This window comes from Schistocerca serialis, chromosome 6 (assembly GCF_023864345.2).
Source record: "Schistocerca serialis cubense isolate TAMUIC-IGC-003099 chromosome 6, iqSchSeri2.2, whole genome shotgun sequence".
Lineage (NCBI taxonomy): Eukaryota > Metazoa > Arthropoda > Insecta > Orthoptera > Acrididae > Schistocerca > Schistocerca serialis.
Genome location: NC_064643.1, coordinates 92,211,429 through 92,232,996, shown reverse-complemented (window position 1 = coordinate 92,232,996; position 21,568 = coordinate 92,211,429). Strand labels below are relative to the sequence as shown.

Sequence of the window (21,568 nt, the reverse complement as noted above, 5' to 3'; positions counted from 1 at the left end):
CATAGATTTTTCTGGTCACAATTTTGGAAGGTAAATTTGCGTATTTTTATTGATGCTAGCCATAATTCGTCTGCATTTTCAACCCTAGCACATATTTTTTAATCGAGGCCTGCCAGAAATGAACTGATTTAACTGGAGCGTCCGATCTATAAGCAGCAGCGCGCACCGACGGTATGTAAGTGTGTCAATATTACTACCCACGTGTCTTTCTTGCGTACAGTAGCAAATCCATTGGTCACGGTGGAACAGCTGCTCGTGTTATAATACCTTTAACGACTTTATGTACCAAGGCTGACGCACTGAGACGAGTCATCATTCTTCTGTCAATGTTATCGTACGATCGAAATCTATCTGTGTGTAGACACCTTCAACCAAAAGACCGAAAATCATCTTACTATAGTCCACACGTCATGTTAGCATTGTAGCATTGGCCTTGTCTGCTAGCAGAATTAGAGTTTCTATGTCTTCCTCAAAAGTTGTCAGTACTACTCGTTCTTGGCATGTGCTCTACAGGTTTCATGGCAGACCTCTCTTGCTGTTTCCTGTGGGGGTGAAGCTGCATCAAGCTCCATAGAGCTCATGTAATCTGCTAGTGGTAACATTTTTTGGAGTTGGCTTGAAAATAAGCCCATTGATAAGAATCATCACTGTATCCACGTCCAGATGTTCGTCAGTGATATTGGTTACTGTACAGTTCCCTCCATCTTATCTTGCCTTATTGTATAAGTGAACAAATTTTGCTTTCTGATGTGCAGTCGCTTACAACTGCAATCATTCTGCCGTATGTCAACCCATACCGAAGAATCCGCAGACAGTATAGCCGCCATGTGAAAATGGAACATCGTTTAAAGTTTAGTATTTGTCAGGATTGCACGGTGCATAATACCGATCGGTGCTGTCATATGTTCAATTTTGGCTAACGAAGGTGCAACTTGTTCACCTCGACATCTTGTTAGGAAAGTTAGCCTACAAAAATGGTTCAAATGGCTCTGAGCACTATGCGACTTAACTTCTGAGGTCATCAGTCGCCTAGAACTTAGAACTAATGAAACCTAACTAACCTAAGGACATCACACACATCCATGCCCGAGGCAGGATTCGAACCTGCGACCGTAGCGGTCGCTCGGTTCCAGACTGTAGCGCCTAGAGCGGCACGGCCACTCCGACCGGCAGTTAGCCTACATCCGTAGGTTGTGGAAGATAGCCTCTCCGTAGAGAGAAGTGATGCGAACTCTCAGGTTTTCTCGGCGCGGTTGATTGATAGCATGCCTCAGCGTATTCAGCCGACTTGTTGTTTCCATTTTACACACACTACTTCGTCCGTCGATCTTGTCGCCATCTCCAGCTGCAGCGAGTTGTGCTGTTACTTGTTTTCGCTGCCTGGACTCTACAGCGAGCATAGCTCGGAGCACCTGAACAAACGACCGGGTCGGTCGTGAAAACATTGGACATAAAATAGAAAAAACAACTCGGCTGAACGCGTTTAATCGCATCATTACATGAAAATGTATCGATATTTCGTCAAGATCAGGACAATGGTGCTGCAAGGCAGTGACCGATTATATGTTTTTCAACTACTCTATAAATCAAACTATTTACAACACAAATGGTAAATATGGAAATTTTGACACGATTTCATGATTCAATTCGAGTATAAAATGAAGTGAAAAACGCGAGCAATAAATGCGAAATATTCGAACCGAAAACAAAATATATTCCATTCCCATTCGAGCGGTTTTTGCGATGCTTCATTACAAACTTTCCTTTAAGACGACATTATTCACTTAGAATTCAAAGGCCTAATATGAGGTATGGGAGAGTGATGAAACTTGGAACACTTGGCAGACTTCTGCCTCCAGCCAGCCTTCTGATAGAACATTAATATCTCTTCTTATTGCCGCGCAGGGCACCCGCGTGGTCTCAGGCGCCTTGTCACGGTTCGCGCGGCTCCCCCTGTCGGAGGTTCGAGTCCTCCCTCGGGAATGGGTGTGAGTGTTGTCCTTAGCCTAAGTTAAAGTTAGATTAAATAGTGTGTAAGATTAGGGACCGATGACCGCAGCAGTTTGGTCCCAGAAGATCTTACCACAAATTTCCAAACCAATTTCCTATTATTCCGCTCGGAAACGATAGTATTCATCTCATGCGTGCTGCAGTCTTTACCTAAAAAATTCACAAATTAAGGTTTCTCTAAAACCAAGGCACAAAGTGGCCATGTACCTAGGAACAAATATTCTACTCAAACTCAAAAGTGTTGTAATCTAGAAAATCTTATCGATACTGTATTTAAGAGTTTATGTGTTACATTTTTACCCTAGCATACAAAAAATCTGTAAGTGAAATCAAATTAAGAAGAAGAATTAACAAAATACAGTTTCAAGTTAAAACCAACTCAAGGAGAGACCAATTCCTCTTTTCCAACAAATTCAATGTTACTCATGTAGTCGCTGAAATCTGTTTGTTGTAGACTGCACATGATATGTAATTTTAACTGATGCTATGATGTTTTCTGTATGAATGAAGAGCTCCAAACACACGTGCACTTACGGGAAGAGCGATTTTTATGTGACGCTGAATGTATTCATCGTGTGAAGATGACCTGGCACTTTGAACAATTGCCAGGAGTTTCAGTCGTTGCTATGCGGTGTACGGGGCCTGTCTTTTAATTTGGCATAAACGGCCATTAGACTTAATGAGATGTTGCATCACTGTTGTTCAAAATTACGTCATTTGCTACTGTTAAAACAATGGCACCTCAGAAACTGGGCGACTGTCTTGTTTACAACAAGAGTTTAAAGAAACAATGTTTTGAAAGAAATTAAAATTTTGCGTAAAATTTTTCGTTGGATGAAAATCGTGAAGGCCTAACGCAACAATAATGCCACAGATCGCTCCGTTCATCTTTTAGTAATAATTCACCTTCAGGAAAGACTTTTTACAGTTGGTTTGTAGATTTTCGTTGCGGTAGCGTTTCCGTCAGCGACGAAATCCGTGAGAGCTGACCAAATTCCGGTGGTGTTTCAAATACAGTCTATGCTGAGCGGAACATCGTGGAAGATTGTCGGCAGGTGACGTACTATGACATGCAGGGATACTTAGGCATATCGAACACTGCCATAGGTAGTATCGGTTTTGCAGTAATTTAACTGGGAAAATAATCAGTTCCCGTTGGACTCTGGATATTCCATCAAAGTTAGAAACAGGCTCATGTCAACTGCTACAAGAAAATCCTCATAACTTCTACCAAGATAATGCAAAATCCGAAAACAACATCGTAAGTGAATGTGGGTGTATTCAGAAGAGCCGGAAACTGAATGCTTCCAAAACAATGTGCCTACGTGAGGTGGCAATATCAGAGTAAACAAAATTTTTCAACAACTGGCCCGAACCCAATTTTTAAGGCAAACGCTTTGAGAAAAAAATACAACAGTTTACATATTAAAAAAAAACTTTTTCAATCATTAATTCTGTAAAATTTTTAAGTGCGTCCGTCGTATGTTGTTTACGCAAAAAGAACCTAACTATTCATACCGTCAGATACCCATCTCATAATACTCATTTTAGGCTCCTCTACTATCTGTATAACTTACAACATCGTGTACCAACCCTCCACTGTGTACAGGCAGAAGTCGACATCTCTTCCCGGAATTGATGCCGAGGACGAAAAGGAAAATAGGGTGTTTTTACCGCAAACATATCACGACTAAAGACGATAAATACTACTTAGCATATCTGCGGAAACTTTAACAGCACACTTCCACCTTTAACAGTGAGATAATTACTGTGCACTTCTGCGATAGTTTAATCGGTTGAAACGAGGCCATAACAAAAGCTTTTTTACATAACTCCCAGGTGTCTGTGTGCGCCACTTTCTCATAACTGATTGTGTTGATGTCGGCCTGATGCAATGTCTCGTTACTGAAATAATTTCACAAAAAAAATGAAGCCACTAGTTTAGCTTCCAGCCGAACTGTAGATGATTATAAATGGAGAACGCGATCTCACTGGAGAGGATAGGGAAGGAAAGGCGTCTTGGCCAAGTTTCCTCTCACTCAATCGGCGGGGAGTCTAAACCACGAAGACCCGTAAACGGTTCTGCTCCCCAGCACAACCACATTAACTCAGCACTACACCACTTCACGCTGTCTGCTGATACAGGGTCGCGAACAGCTGAAAATGTGAAAGCGTTCCCTGTACGCGTAGGTGGGACGTGGCAATAAAATGAAACATGCACCGTATTTGTACCAGCGACAACAGCTAGTGGTTTAAGTAGACGTAGCTCTTACATTTACAAGAAAAAAATCTAGTTGGGGCGTTTGGTAATTTCCCTTTACTGTAAGTGAATAGAGTCTGACTTTTTCTGTCGACGGGACGATATGTGCAGAAAGTGGCACCCTCGTTTCACTGATAGCGGTCCTCCTCTTATTCTTAAAGCGTGCGGTGTCGTTCCACCGACACCATTTGGAACACCAGTTATGATTCTACTGCTCTCGAAAGACAACACAGGATCCGCAAAATGTAACACCACAGGGGATCTGGTTTGAATGCTGTCTCTGGACAAATGTTCGCAGGAGGCCAACGCAATTAATAGTTTAGCCAGCGTAAGAGAGCAAGCTGCCATTCGTCACACCAAATCTAAATTCAGTTTAATTCATCTTATATTCTCCTGCAGTTACTCATAGAGGACACCCTTCCGTACGCTACAGCTTCATCAGCAGACAGTCCGAGATTGCTGCTTACCCTATCTGGATCCTTTGTGTACATGGAAAACAAAAGAGGTCCTATCAAAGTCCCTGGGGCACTACTGACAATACCCTTGTTCGTGATAGACAGTCGCATATGTGAGAACCTAATTCATATGCTCAGACCTTCATTAACAGTCTGTAGTGTGACATGTAACAAAAGATTCCCTGAAATCTAGAAATATGGAATCAGCCTATTACCCTAATCTATGGTTCCCCGGACATGATGCAAGGTAAGGCGAACTTCAAGTTTCGGACGAGCCATACTTGCTACATCCCTTTTTATTGGTGGATTTAAGCTATTCCCTTTCAAGGAAATATATTCAAACTTGGAACAAGCTGAAGAACTGTGCAGCAAACGGACGTTCAGGATGCTGGTTTGTAATATTGATACAGACGGGAGTCACGTGCACTTTTGGGAACTCTCTTGGAGCAAGAGATTCGATACAAATACAAGATAATTACGCGGCTTCTGACGATGATTACTCTTTGTAAAAGCGAATTGGGTTTCAATACCCGCGCGGGGTAGCCGTGCGGTCTGGGTCGCCTTACCACGATTCGCGGGGCTCCCCCCGTTGGAGGTTCGAGTCCTCCCTCGGGAATGGGTGTGTGTGTCGTCTTTAGTTCAAATGGTTCAAATGGCTCTGAGCACTATGGGACTTAACAGCTGTGGTCATCAGTCCCCTAGAACTTAGAACTACTTAAGCCTAACTAACCTAAGGACATAACACAACACCCAGTCATCACGAGGCAGAGAAAATACCTGACCCCCCCGGGAATCGAAACCGGGAACCCGGGCGCGGGAAGCGAGAACGCTACCGCATGACCACGAGCTGCGGACAATAGTCGTCTTTAGTGTAAGTTAGTTTAAGTTAGATTAAATAGTGAGTAAGCTTAGGGACCGATAATCTCAGCAGTTTGGTCCCATATGAACTTACCACAAATTTCCAAAAAATTGTGTTTCCTTCTGGACCTGTCGACTTACCCATGTTCTACCATTCCAGCTGCTTTTCAACGCCATAGAAACCTGTTTATATGTCTTTCAGACTGTCAAACGATGGTATATCTGTGCAATCCTCTTATGTAAATGTTGTTTTAAACGTGAAATTTAAATTACAGACACAAGAATGGTCTACGGATGACTGGACAGAAGAAGCCTTCGACGCGCTTAGTGATTTCACGTTCGATCAAAATGTTCCCTTGTTCTCGACAAGATGTTTCGCTAACGTATATCCGCAGTTTCTAACTGCTTCATGCATCAGTCTTTTATAAACGCACGAATTTCTATTGCGTTTTGCCTGTCGACATATCGGAATTTTATTTTGAACCGAGAATGCAAGTCCCTATTTTCTTAGCTTTCTCCTAATTTTGTGCTGCAGTCAAGCTTTACCCACGATTCTTCTACGTCCATCACACTGAAATTAAATGTCGTCCATTCATTGTTTAAGTGGGATGCTAACAACTGCTTAATTGCCCTCTCTGGCAAAAAATCTGTCCTACCCTTCTTGACTCACTCATTAACTTTATTAACCACCGTGAGTATGACGACATCGTGGTGACCAGTCCCCACTGCAGTGTTACGGTAGCAGAACGACGCTGTGCATTAGGAAGAGCCTTGCACGCAAAGTCAAATAACGGGGATGGCTACATAGAACTGTTGTCGAAAATACACTCCTGGAAATGGAAAAAAGGACACATTGACACCGGTGTGTCAGACCCACCATACTTGCTCCGGACACTGCGAGAGGGCTGTACAAGCAATGATCACACGCACGGCACAGCGGACACACCAGGAACCGCGGTGTTGGCTGTCGAATGGCGCTAGCTGCGCAGCATTTGTGCACCGCCGCCGTCAGTGTCAGCCAGTTTGCCGTGGCATACGGAGCTCCATCGCAGTCTTTAACACTGGTAGCATGCCGCGACAGCGTGGACGTGAACCGTATGTGCAGTTGACGGACTTTGAGCGAGGGCGTATAGTGGGCATGCGGGAGGCCGGGTGGACGTACCGCCGAATTGCTCAACACGTGGGGCGTGAGGTCTCCACAGTACATCGATGTTGTCGCCAGTGGTCGGCGGAAGGTGCACGTGCCCGTCGACCTGGGACCGGACCGCAGCGACGCACGGATGCACGCCAAGACCGTAGGATCCTACGCAGTGCCGTAGGGGACCGCACCGCCACTTCCCAGCAAATTAGGGACACTGTTGCTCCTGGGGTATCGGCGAGGACCATTCGCAACCGTCTCCATGAAGCTGGGCTACGGTCCCGCACACCGTTAGGCCGTCTTCCGCTCACGCCCCAACATCGTGCAGCCCGCCTCCAGTGGTGTCGCGACAGGCGTGAATGGAGGGACGAATGGAGACGTGTCGTCTTCAGCGATGAGAGTCGCTTCTGCCTTGGTGCCAATGATGGTCGTATGCGTGTTTGGCGCCGTACAGGTGAGCGCCACAATCAGGACTGCATACGACCGAGGCACACAGGGCCAACACCCGGCATCATGGTGTGGGGAGCGATCTCCTACACTGACCGTACACCACTGGTGATCGTCGAGGGGACACTGAATAGTGCACGGTACATCCAAACCGTCATCGAACCCATCGTTCTACCATTCCTAGACCGGCAAGGGAACTTGCTGTTCCAACAGGACAATGCACGTCCGCATGTATCCCGTGCCACCCAACGTGCTCTAGAAGGTGTAAGTGAACTACCCTGGCCAGCAAGATCTCCGGATCTGTCCCCCATTGAGCATGTTTGGGACTGGATGAAGCGTCGTCTCACGCGGTCTGCACGTCCAGCACGAACGCTGGTCCAACTGAGGCGCCAGGTGGAAATGGCATGGCAAGCCGTTCCACAGGACTACATCCAGCATCTCTACGATCGTCTCCATGGGAGAATAGCAGCCTGCATTGCTGCGAAAGGTGGATATACACTGTACTAGTGCCGACATTGTGCATGCTCTGTTGCCTGTGTCTATGTGCCTGTGGTTCTGTCAGTGTGATCATGTGATGTATCTGACCCCAGGAATGTGTCAATAAAGTTTCCCCTTCCTGGGACAATGAATTCACGGTGTTCTTATTTCAATTTCCAGGAGTGTATTTCATGGACCTTTGGATAGGCAACCTGACATACATCTTCCACATTTGGAGCGGATTACGCGAATTGCCTATCTTAAGGTGTATGAAATTTTCTTCAACCCACTTTTTTCTGTCCACTCCCGAGTATGAGATGGGAAAGGGGCGATGGGAAACGTGTAGGGTATGTTACCAGCATGATGGCCATTTTGAAGGTCCCCATTTTTAACGTCACTGACAGTTTTCCATTGGAAAGGGGTTATCTAGATATTAAGTAGACAGCGATTTATTCTAGAAAAAAATGATGGTTATATTTTTGAGCATATGTTTAATCACTCTCTATTTACGACTGATGTTTCTACCTTGCAGGTGACACGAAAGCTGATAGTGTGAACACACTCCGCATGCGTTGAAATCGTCCTGACATCAGGACAGAGGAGAACTCGTGTCGACGCAGAGGCTCCCAACCAACGCCACACTAACAGACCACCCATTACCTAGAGTACAATGAGGAAACTTCACACGAAATTCCGTGAAGGTGTCTGTGCCGCAGACAAACAGAAATCTATTCCATTGAACCCATTTTGCAGCGAGATGCAGCGAAAACTGCACTCTGAATTTCCACTGAGCGATTTCGGAAATGCGGTTGCTGTTGCATCATCCGTAGCCGTTTCTGATCGCCCAGTTTTCGGTTTGCCCGCGATGCTCAGTTTCACATAGTTCTGCGGTAATTTTCTCCACCGCACTAATCAGGTTGAAATGTAGTGTAGTAACACAGGTGCTGCTCTCTCCTGATATCGGGACGATCTCACTTGTGTTAAGGCCACCAGCTTTGATGTTACCTGCAAGGAAGAAACATCAGTCATACCTAGAGGATGACTTTCTGAAACGAACAGCATCACTCATTGTAATTTGCTATCTATTTACTATTTCTCCACTTGAAAATTGCTAGTTCCATCAAAAAGGCTGCTTCCAAAATGACCGCCATGTTGATAACACAATCTCACAGGTGTCTCTCTCCCTCCCTCCCCTCCCCCCCCCCCCTTCTTCCCACCTCATATTACTTCAAATTTTTGTTTATACACCCGTTTTTATTTTAAAAGGGTGATTCCACACTTATGATGTACTGGTAGTTTCTGCGACATAAATCTCGGTTATGACCATGATACTAAAACTCTAGAAGAGGGGTAGAGAGTAAATTTTGCCAAAGGAGAGCACTATTTGACTACTGTAAGTTGGTTCAAGTGGAATATTTAGCAGACAAGGAGAGGGATGCGTAGGACTGACTACAAAAGTGTGGGCTCCGGCCGTTGTGACCGAGCGGTTCTAGGCGCTTCAGTCGAGAACCGCGCTGCTGCTGCTGCTACGGTCGCACGCTCGAATCCTGCCTCAGACATGGATGTTTGTGATGTTCTTTAGTTACGTTTAAGAAGTTCTTAGTCTAGGGGAATGATGACATCAGATGTTAAGTCCCATAGTGCTTAGAGCAATTTGAACCATTTTTGAACAAAGTGTGGAACGCTGCTTCAAAACAGTCTTCGGACTGAAGACCACAACAGAGACAGTAATACAAAATTGTCAAGGCTTTCGTGGCCATTTCTTGACAAACTGCCTGTTGGCTTCTGTCCCGGGTTCTCCGGGCGACGTTCGTCTGATGATTTTTCTGACTTTTGTCTAGCACGAGTCACTGGCAAAGGTTTCACTCTCCATTGCTGGTGGTGGACTGGAGCCGAGTTCGCGGCCGCAAACTACATGTACCTGGCGTGCCAACGTCCGAGGGCTTCTCCGCGGACATTTCCGGTGCGCTTATCTTCCTACCTGCAACGATTGTTCGCTGCAGCACAGGAAGCCAGGATCCGTTTACCTTGAGGTTTTCTCTTTCTTATTCAAGCTTTTGTCGCGTTTGTGAATTTCTACAGCTTTTCAGAACAAGCGGCTGTGCTAGCTCTTCTATACAGCCAGAATTTCCATGTCGGCAAATTTTACTACGTGGTTGGTCTTTCACAGCGAGTATTCTGCCACAACCGATTTCTCCACACCTGCCCCACCCTGCAATGTCGTTTGCGTTCTGTAATCCTGGTGTTGATCGATCGTACAGTCATTACAACGTGAACTTTTCCGCATGTGCATGGTATGCGGTATATTCCTGGCATTGCAAGTTGGTCCCTTTTCTCCTTTGTCGATCTGAAATACTCCTTGATTTTCTTTGTCGGTTTGTAAATAGCCTTTACGCCGTGTTTGCGCAATATACGGCCGATTCTATCCGTCACTCTGGGAATGTATGGCAGAAAGGCCGTATCCGACATTTCATTTTCTCATTTCTCACTTCGCCGAGACTTTGGCTCTGTTATGCTTCTAATATGACTTGTGGAGTACCCGTTACTCCTCAGAACACTCTCCACGCGTTGTATTTCGCATCTGAGGTGCTGTGGCTCACTTATTCGTCTTTCCCGGGTTACGAGCGTCTTAATCCTGCCTCTTTGCTGGCTCGGGTGGTGATTTGATAGTCTGTGCAGGTATCAGTCCGCGTGTGTAGGTTTTCGATACACGCAGTGTCCCAGGTTTTCACCATCCCTTGTGAGCAGCAGATCAAGAAATGGTAGTATTTTGTCCTTCTCTACTTCCATAGTAAATTATATGTCGTCATGGATACTGATCAAGTGTCTTAGGGAGTCACGAGCTATTCTTCACCATGGCTCCACACCACGAAAGTATCATCGACGTATCTGTACCACACCGTAGGTCTGCAAGTCGCCGAGTCCAGTGCCTGTACTTCGAAGTGTTCCATGAAGAAGTTGGCCACCACTGGACCAAGAGGACTACCCATGGCGACGCCTTCCGGCTGTTCGTAGAAATTGCCATTCCACGTGAAAGAGCTCGTGGTGAGACGTGCATGAAAGAGCTTTGTGATGTCTTGAAGGAAGATGGAACCGATGTGCTCCAAAAAGTCACTGGGTGGCACTTTTATAAACAAAGAAACAACATCAAAGCTGACCAGGACGTCGTTTGGCGAAAGTTTTAGTTTCTTCAGCTTCTCAATGAAATGTCATGAGTCCTTGATGTATGTGTCAATCTTCTCCACATGCGGATGGAGCAGGCCAGGTGTGCCAGGAGCACTAACAATCGGTCTTAGTGGAACGTTTTTCTTACGGATCTTAGGTAATCCATACAGCGGCTGGTCCTGGCGGAGGTTCGAGTCCTCCCTCGGGTATGGATCTGTGTGTTTGTCCTTAGGATAATTTATGTTAACTAGTGTGTAAGCTTAGGGACTGATGACCTTAGCAGTCAAGTCCCATAAGATTTCACACACATTTGAAAAATTTTAATCCATACAGCCGAGGTGGTAGGACTTCTGTGTCGCGCAGATTCCTCTGTAAATCCGTCGACAGAGAAGACGTATTGATTAACCGATTCGTATTCCATGTGATACGCTGTGTCGGTTTTAGGTGCGTCGACGGATCTAATAGGCCCCAAATCTTCTACTCATAATCTTCGGTCTTCAATACGATGGTTGCATTTCCCTTATCGACAGGCAGTAGCAATCGGCTGTAAAAGAGCACTCGCTGTGTGAGACCGACCACGTAGTAAAATTCGCCCACACGGAAGTTCTGGCCGTAGAGAAGAACTATCACACCAGCTTGATCAGAGAAGCTGTAGAAATAAACAAACACGAGAAGAGCTTCAACAAGAAAGAGGAAAACCTCAAGGTAAACGGATCCTCGCTCCCCGAGCTGCAGTCAACAATCGTCGGAGGTAGCAAGAGAACCGCACCGGAAATGACCGCGGAGAAGCCCTCGGACGTTGGCGCGCCAAGTACGAGAGTCACTCCAAAAGAAATGCATACTATTTTTTTTTAAATCCATCTTTTATTTTACATGTTTGAAAGTTTTATAGTGTGTAAATACATCCTTTAGGAACAATATTTTCACTTCTCCACATAATTTCCATCCCTCTCAACTGCCTTACGCCATCTTGGAACTAGCGCCTGTATACCCGCAAGGCAAAATTCTGGACCAATCTGTTGGAGCCACTGTTTGGCAGCGTGCACAAGGGAGTCATCATCTTCAAACCTTGTTCCACGAAGAGAGTCTTTCAGTTTCCCAAAGAGATGATAGTCACATGGAGCCAGGTCAGGACTGTAAGGCGGGTGTTTTAGCGTTGTTCATCCGAGTTTTGCTATCGCTTCCATGGTTTTATTGATTGACATGTGGCCGTGCATTGTCGTGCAACAGCAAAACACCCTGCTTTTGCCGATGTGGTCGAACACGAGTCAGTCGAGCTTGAAGTTTCTTCATTGTCGTCACATGAGCATCAGAATTTATGGTGGTTCCAATTGGCATGATGTCCACAAGCAAGAGTCCTTCGGAATCGAAAAAAAAACCGTAGCCATAACTTTTCCAGCAGAAGGTGTGGTTTTGAATTATTTTATTTATTGGGTGAATTTGCATGATTACACTCCATTGATTGTCTCTTCGTCTATGGTGAAAAATGGTGGAGCCATGTTTCATCACCTGTCACAATTCTTCCAAGAAATTAATCTCCACCATTCTCGTACTGTCCCAAAAGTTCACTGCATACCGTTTTTCTTGTTTCTTTGTGAGACACTGTCAACATCCTGGGACCCACCTGTCACAACCCTTATTTAACGCCAACACTTTCAGTATTCTGCAAACACTTCGTTCCCCTATCCCAACGTATCGTGACAATTCGTTCACTGTGATGCATCTTTCAGCAATCACCAATTTTTAAACTCTCTTCACAGTGTCTGGAGTGTGTGCAGCACGAGGCCTGCCGCTGCGAGGACAATCCTCAAGATTGCCGTGCCAGCTTTCATCACGTAACCTGCTTGCCCACCGACTAACTGTACTGCGATCGACAGCAGCATTCCATACACCTTTTTCAATCTCTTCTGGATGTTTCCCACTGTCTCGTTTCACAGCACAGGAATTCTATGACAGCACGTTGCTTCTGACGAACGTCAAGTGTAGCAGCCATCTTGAAGACATACTGTGACGGTGCCACTCACGGGAACAGGCTGGACTAAGTTTGAAAACAAGCGGGAAGGATGTATCTACACAGTGTAAAACTTTCACACATGCAGAATGAAAACTGTATTTTTACAAAAATAGTGTGTATTTCTTTTGGAGTGACTCTCGTACATATAGTCTGCGGCCGCGAACTCGGATCCAGTCTATCACCAGCAATGGACGATGAATCTTTGAGAACGCCAGCGACTCGTGCTGGCGAAACGTCAGAAAAATCATCAGACGAATGTCGGCGGAAGAACCTGAGACAGAAGCCTACAGGAAGTTTGTCAGAGACAGTAATTCTGGGAAAGGGCTCACTGAAAAAAGATGGGACCCGCAACCTGCATGCTCAATCACAGTCAAAGTCTATCACACAGGTTTTCTTGCCCCTGACGCAACACGAGACAACCCCTAGCAACTCAGCGGCTGGTGCTTGTCTGCAGGAGCTGCAGCGGTTCCTGGACGGCAGCCCGCAGGGGGTGGTGTTCTTCAGCCTGGGCACCATGGTGCGCTGCGACACCTTCTCGCCGGACAAGATGGCCGCGCTGCTGGCCGTGTTCTCGGCGCTGCCGCAGCGCGTGCTGTGGAGGGTCGACCCCGCCAAGCTGCCGCCGCTCCCGGCCAACGTGCTCGCGCGCAAGTGGATGCCGCAGAACGACGTGCTCAGTGAGTAGTAACACTGTACTCTGGGAGGACCTGCAAGGAGCCCTTGCCACGGGTACAGTGGTTCCACTTGGTGTACGAGTGTTGTGTTTCACTGCCTAATTTACACGTTGCTTTTGGCGCGCAAGAAGAGTCAACGGACTTGCGGAGACTGCTTACCTCGCTATTCCCAGCCCATCTCTGAACGCTGCACGAATGAAAAGTGGATGTGAACATGGTGTCTCACCCTACCTATTACAGGCGTGTAGGGGATGTAGAGCGGACGTAGTAAATAAAGTTCTGGTACACCGACTGGACGTAAAATAAGTCAGAAGATCGGATCGCTTCCAAATGTCCGATTTCATAGTACAGTAGGTAATGGTAGAGCGACAAAGTGCATTTCTCGAAAACGTTTCCAGGAAAACCTTAGTCCATCACGTAGCGGGTGGTTATAATTAATTGCAACTATTCACGAAGTGTGGGTTGTAATTATCGTACGGCAGCGAAACGTGGTAGGTACGCTAATATGGTAATGCGGAACCGATTTACGCTGGAAAAAAATAGTTCTTACTTTGACCACCAGGTGCAAATCTGGTGCTGTGAGTGCGAGGAAGACGTATAGAAGCTGGCCGTTATGGCCGAGCGGTTCTAGGCGCTACAGTCTGGAACCGCGCTACCGCTACGGTCGCAGGTTCGAATCCTGCCTCGGGCATGGGTGTGTGTCATGTCCTTAGGTTAGTTACGTTTAAGTAGTTCTACTTTCTAGGGGACTGATGACCTTAGCAGTTAAGTCCCATAGTGCTCAGAGCCATTTGAACCATTTTGTGAAGAAGACGCATAGAGATGATTCTGTATGTAATGGATTACGAACCGGATGTGGGCAGATAAGGCCCAATATGAGAGAAAGGAAAGCGTCGATTTTATTACTAACCACCGCTTGCACAGTTTGCTCAATATGAGCAATGGAAACGTCGACCAGATGTTACATCCGTAAAACGACGTCATCAACAGCTGCTTGCCGCAGTTCCGATAGAATCCGAGCAACGTCTTCCTGGCTCTCAGGTCGGGTAGAGACTAAACGCGTCCCCGGTAACGCGTTGTTTTAGACATCCACAGACTCAGAAGTCCCGTCGCTGCAGATCAAATGATCTTGCAGATCATGTATCAGGAAGCCATCTGGGGATAGTACGTTCACGGAAGGCTGCATGAAACAGATCTTTCAGTGGGTGAACGACATGAGGTGCACCCCTATCTTGAATGAAAACTGTGATTTCCACACAGTTGCGCTCTTCCAAAGCAGGAATCCCATACACCTGACTAGACGTCTGGGTGTATTCTCTTCAATGAAGAACGGACGGAGAGTAAAGCTATTTGTGAACCCACAACACAGAGTCATAAACGGCGTGTGCAGTGGCTATTTGTGGACAACACTCTGTTTAATAGCACCCCAAAATCAGCCGTTTTGTGTATTGACTGAATCCTGCAGTGTAAAAATGCCACGTCCTTCCATACAATATTGGCCGGCCACACATCATCAACTTAGATCCGTGTTAAGAAAATTCAGAACGTTGCTGCGGGTCATTAGGTTTCGGCTACTGTACCATCTGGATCTTGTACGGGTAGCATTGTAAAATAGACCGCAAAACGTCCGTAGTGGGATAGGCAATTCTGGTGACGCTCCACGAGCACCGGTACTCAGATGGCTCTGACCACTATGGGACTTAACATCTTAGGTCATCAGTCCCCTAGTCTTAAAACTACTTAAACCTAACTAAGCTAAGGACAGCACACACATCCATGCCCGTGGCAGGATTCGGACCTGCTACCGTAGCGGTCGCTCGGTTCCAGACTGAAGCGCCTAGAACCACTCGGCCACAACGGCCGGCCAGCACTGGTACTACTCCGGGCAGGCGCTGTACGGTCAGGTACAGCAAGAGCAACCTCATTAGTAACTTCTACGGTGGTAGGACGCCTTCTTCTTCCAGGTGACACATCAATCTAACCCATGTTTCCGAATTTCATTATCATCCTCTTTAACATTTAATGACATCGGGCCTTTCCTGAGCCGTTTCTGTCGGAGTATTCTCTCAATGAAGCACTGGGTAATTGCTGCCGTTCACACAGAACATTTTCACTTACAGTGCAAGGTCTACCTTTTCGATAGCCATACTTTTTACTCACTTTATGGCATGTCAAATGACAGCGCGGATGTAATTTTTTTTTTTTGGTCATCAGTCTACTGACTGGTTTCATGCGGCCCGCCACGAATTCCTTTCCTGTGCTAACCTCTTCATCTCAGAGTAGCACTTGCAACCTACGTCCTCAATTATTTGTTTGACGTATTCCAATCTCTGTCTTCCTCTACAGTTTTTGCCCTCTACAGCTGCCTCTAGTACCATGGAAGTCATTCCCTCATGTCTTAGCAGATGTCCTATCATCCTGTCCCTTCTCCTTATTAGTGTTTTCCACATATTCCTTTCCTCTCCGATTCTGCATAGAACCTCCTCATACCTTACCTAATCAGTCCACCTAATTTTCAACATTCGTCTATAGCACCACATCTCAAATGTTTCGATTCTCTTCTGTTCCGGTTTTCCCACAGTCCATGTTTCACTACCATACAATGCTGTACTCCAGACGTACATCCTCAGAAATTTCTTCGTCAAATTAAGGCCGGTATTTGATATTAGTGGACTTCTCTTGGCCATAAATGCCTTTTTTGCCATAGCGAGTCTGATGTCCTCCTTGCTCCGTCCGTCATTGGTTATTTTACTGCCTAGGTAGCAGAATTCCTTAACTTCATTGACTTCGTGACCATCAATCCTGATGTTAAGTTTCTCGCTGTTCTCATTTCTACTACTTCTCATTACTTTCGACTTTCTCCGATTTACTCTCAAACCATACTGTGTACTCATTAGACTCTTCATTCCGTTCAGCAGATCATTTAATTCTTCTTCACTTTCACTCAGGATAGCAATGTCATCAGCGAATCGTATCATTGATATCCTTTCACCATGTATTTTAATTCCACTCCTGAACCTTTCTTTTATTTCCATCATTGCTTCCTCGATGTACAGATGTACAGATTTGTCTTACACCCTTCTTAATAAGAGCACTTCGTTCTTGATCGTCCACTCTTATTATTCCCTCTTGGTTGTTGTATATATTGTATATGACCCGTCTCTCCCTATAGCTTACCCCTACTTTTTTTCAGAATCTCGAACAGCTTGCACCATTTTATATTGTCGAACGCTTTTTCCAGGTGACAAATCCTATGAAAGTGTCTTGATTTTTCTTTAGCCTTGCTTCCATTATTAGCCGTAACGTCAGAATTGCCTCTCTCGTCCCTTTACTTTTCCTAAACCCAAACTGATCGTCACCTAACGCATTCTCAATTTTCTTTTCCATTCTTCTGTATATTATTCTTGTAAGCAGCTTCGATGCATGAGCTGTTAAGCTGATTATGCGATAATTCTCGCACTTGTCAGCTCTTGCCGTCTTCGGATTTGTGTGGATGATGCTTTTCCGAAAGTCAGATGGTATGTTGCCAGACTCCTATATTCTACACACCAACGTGAATAGTCGTTTTGTTGCCACTTCCCCCAATGATTTTAGAAATTCTGATGGAATGTTATCTATCCCTTCTGCCTTATTTGACCGTAAGTCTTCCAAATCTCTTTTAAATTCCGATTCTAATACTGGATCCCCTATCTCTTCTAAATGGACTCCTGTTTCTTCTTCTATCACATCAGACAAATCTTCACCCTCATAGAGGCTTTCAATGTTTTCTTTCCACCTATCTGCTCTCTCCTCTGCATTTAACAGTGGAATTCCCGTTGCACTCTTAATGTTACCACCGTTGCTTTTAATGTCACCAAAGGTTGTTTTGACTTTCCTGTATGCTGAGTCTGTCCTTCCGACAAACATATTTTTTTCGATGTCTTCAAATTTTTCCTGCAGCCATTTCGTCTTAGCTTCCCTGCACTTCGTAATTATTTCATTCCTCAGCGACTTGTATTTCTCATACTGACATACAAACTGTGTACACCGCCAGGCCTACACTCACTTGGAAGTAAATTTTATTCAAGCGTAAATCGGTTCCGCATTAAAGCAGTAACACATTTATCAACTTTCGCTGCCATGTAATAGCTACATCCAACCCTGGACCTCACTGAGTAGTCGCACGTTAATTATAAGCACCCAATATGTGATGGATTTGAGCCATCCCAAACATTTCTTGACACACGCGCTTTGCAGCTCTACCATTACGGACCGTACCGTAAAGCAGCAGATTTGAAATATATCCGCTATATAAACTCATTTTACGCTGCTGACAGAAGTCGAAACATTGAATCATACTTGTCCAGCGATGAAGACGTCTGCCGCCGTGCACTGCACTGCTCTCACAGTGCTATAACGAAGTGATTTCGAGGAAAAATAAGGCAGAATATAGCACTTTTGTGTAGAGAACACAGTGGTGATTTCACTAACAGTATGAACTGAAGCCGTGCCTTTTTGACGTAAGGAGCAAACGTGATACAGCATCAAGTGAAATATGAGGTACAATAAAAGACTGTAGACAGCAGTGAACAGGAGAGGAATAAAAACGAAATATAAGCTCTGCGTTCACATCACTGCCGAGAAAGACATGTCGTTCAGGCCTCGAAGAGGTGTGGTGCTGAACTAATTTTGTTTACGTGCTGAAAGTGTAGTCTACTAACAGATCTCGATTCCCCAATAATATAGAATCTTGATAGTCGTTGATAACTTCTCCGAAAAAGTAATTCTTTTTCTCATCACGTTATCCTCCTTTGCTAACTTCTGTTGCACACCATCCAGTAGAAGCCTATAATTATCCTCGCTCTTCCACAGTTAACTTCGGAATGAGTGTGTACTCGTCTTCTGAAAGAATATATCTCCGAATAAATGTCGAAAGTCCTGTCTCTTCCCGTCCGCTCATCCACTTTTCAACCATAATTAAAGTTTTATGTGCGTATTGTCCATTGCCACAGCATATAATGCATTGGACACAGGGAAAGTGAGAACTGTTGATCTCCGTATATCACTCCATACCGTGTCTGGTTACTCTGTGTATCGCTAGAAGGGCCAAATACGCGCGTTTGTGCCGCGTCTAAGCACATAACACGTGGGAATTCCCCCGGTCGCTTGAGTGTGCGCGTTCTTGTACGCTTTAAGGAACGTATTCAGTGTAGCTTACTAGTCCATACAACTGATACACATTCGCCCTGGAAGTCATTCCCCTCCTAGCAAAGAAGATGATGAATATCTTCGAGTTTTAACACAAATACATGCGAGCAAAATATCAAGAAAATTTTATACCAGTATAGCCCGACATAATTCAGAAAGCTTTTAGAGGTACCTCTGTCGATAGTTACTAAACATTGATACCGGCAGCTAATTTCCGGGCCTCCGACATCAGTGACGACCCAGGAGGTTCTGGACGTTACAGTTTTGAGCCAACTATCGGAGAATGCCAGGTACACCGCACTCTTTCGAGTCGTTTGAGTGTGTCAGTAGGTCTCTTGTGGCAAGTGTGCCCGGTAGAGCAGGAAAAAAGTTTAATTCTAAATATTTCAGTGTTTGAAAAAGATAAGAACAAATATATGAGTTGTTACAGTAAATGAAAATACAGGAAAATAATTTTGTGAAGCCCATTGTGAAGAATCATGAGTTATGAACTGTTTGAAGATCGCGGAATGATATGAGCATGACAGCCTTTAGAAGAACATGGGGAACCTAATTTCTTAGACGACAGCGTGCAAAAGTTGGATATCAGAAGTAGTTTCGAACAATATTGGGAAGTAACTAAATCGCTGAAATGTTGTTCTTAATGTGAACTAGATGAAAGAAAATGACTTTTTGGGCTAAGTAGGATGACTTTTGACGGAAAGTGACTGATGAGTTCCCTTATAAGTATACTGTCCAACGTATAGGCTGGCTTAGGCTCACACTTCAGTTCAAAAGCCATCTTGGTATATCTGATGTACCAAACCCCTTTTACTCGTCGAAGTCCCGCAAACTTGAGTGAACATTAATATGCAAAAGTACACCGGGGAAGGGAGGGGGGGCGGGGGGCGGTTATAAGCTGTAACTGTGTGATGTGTCCAACAAGGGTTTGTGGTGACCACGTGGGAGGGTAAAGTGTAAGGGGTTAAGAAATAAAGCTCATTCTACAGTTTCTCCAGACCGATTTCTTGATCGAACGATCCACGGATATATTGCCAGTTCATAGATTTCAGTGGGCACAATTTTTCGGAGTCAGACTGGTCACTATCGTCAGGTGCGCTGACGAACTGACCACTTGGGAATCTAAGGCCGACTTACAGTGGTTGGACAGAGAAATGGAACCGCCAAAAGCGTAACACATTACCGTGTCCAATATAATGACCCACCGCAATAACGCAAATACACAAGTGGTGGAGAAATATGGAAACAACAGGAATACAACACATTACCGTGCCTAGTACGGTGTAGGAAACCTGTTGGAGTTCAAAACAGCTTCCAGTCGTCTAGGAGTGAACAATCTTACACCATTCTTCCTGCAACATTGTGGCAAGTTCAGCTAACGATGACAGAGTTGGATAGTGGTTACATACCCATCTCTCCTAAGCACGCCACGAAGGGTCAGTAATATTGAGACCTGGTGACTGTGGTGTCAAGGGGAGACGCGATAATTCATCCTCGTGCTCACAAAACCAGTCCTGAACAGGGGCCCTGTAGCCTTGTAATACAGTATCATCACTGAGGAACATACGGTGAACTATGGGATGGAAATGCTGAGCCAAAATGGTCACATAGCATGTGGTAGTAGTGCCACTTTACAGAGCAACCAAGGGGCCCATGGAGCACCACAATCCGGCTGCCCAAATTATCATCAAACCCCAGCTGTGTTTCACACTTACGCCTTAAATTGACCACAAGTAAGAAAGAGTGTGAAACAAGACACACCCGACAAAATAACTTTGTTCCATTGCTCCATAGACCAGGTTTTATGGCGTCAGCACTACGCTTTGACGTACGGGCATTTACATCACCGATGAGCGGTTTTGGAATTCCAGTTCGTCCTCCAGTTCCCGGATTATGGAGCTTCCTGCGTGTTGTTTTGGTGTTGTGTTCGTGAATGCGATACTCACTTCTGCAAAGACGTTAGCAGCTGTTGCCTCTTATTTTTCGTCACAATTCTCTTCAATGACCGTCCATCGCGATTACTTGAAAGACACTCTCATCAGCGTTGGCACTGAGACTTAGCCTATGTTTTCCGCCTTGCCTATATGCGGTATAAATCTTCGGTGCCTCTTCAAACACCAAACAACTCGGATCCCTTGGTTACGGAAGCATCCAGCATACGAGCACCAAGAAGTTGCCCACACTCGAATTCACTTATCTCTGACATGATGCTCTCACAAATACAGAGAGCACTGTTCCAACCACGACTGACCCTTGCAACGTATTGAGGACATTGCAGAGGTACAATTTATGATGAAATACACTACTGGCCATTAAAATTGCTACACCAAGAGGAAATGCTGATGATAAACGGTATTCATTGGACAAATCTATTATACTAGAACTGACATGTGATTACATTTTCACGCAATTTGGGTGCATAGATCCTGAGAAATCAGTACCCAGAACAACCACCTCTGGCCCTAATAACGACCTTGATACGCCTGGGCATTGAGTCAAACAGAGCTTGGATGGCGTGTACAGGTACAGCTGCCCATGCAGCTTCAACACGATACCACAGATCATCAGGAGTAGTGACTGGCGTATTGTGACGAGCCAGTTGCTCGGCCACCATTGATCACCCCTTTCCAATTGGTGAGAGATTTGAAGAATGTGCTGGGCAGGGAAGCAGTCGAACATTTTCTGTATCCAGAAAGGCCCGTACAGGACCTGCAACATGCGGTCGTGCATTATCCTGCTGAAATGTATGGTTTTGCAGGGATCGAATGAAGGGTAGAGCCACGGGTCGTAACACATCTGAAATGTAACGTTCACTGTTCAAAGTGCCGTCAATGCGGACAAGAGGTGACCGAGACGTGTAACCAATGGCACCCCATACCATCA

The 21,568-nt window shown here is 45.3% G+C and overlaps 1 protein-coding gene across 1 annotated transcript in view; it reads left to right on the top strand.

Moving 5' to 3' along the window:
- LOC126484655 (UDP-glucosyltransferase 2-like) overlaps positions 1-21,568 on the top strand; it is a 69,563-nt gene that overhangs the window by 21,620 nt on the left and 26,375 nt on the right. Inside the window, exon 4 of the mRNA XM_050108246.1 lies at positions 13,279-13,501. Coding sequence (XP_049964203.1) covers positions 13,279-13,501 — 223 coding nt within the window. The remainder of the gene's footprint in view (positions 1-13,278; positions 13,502-21,568) is intronic.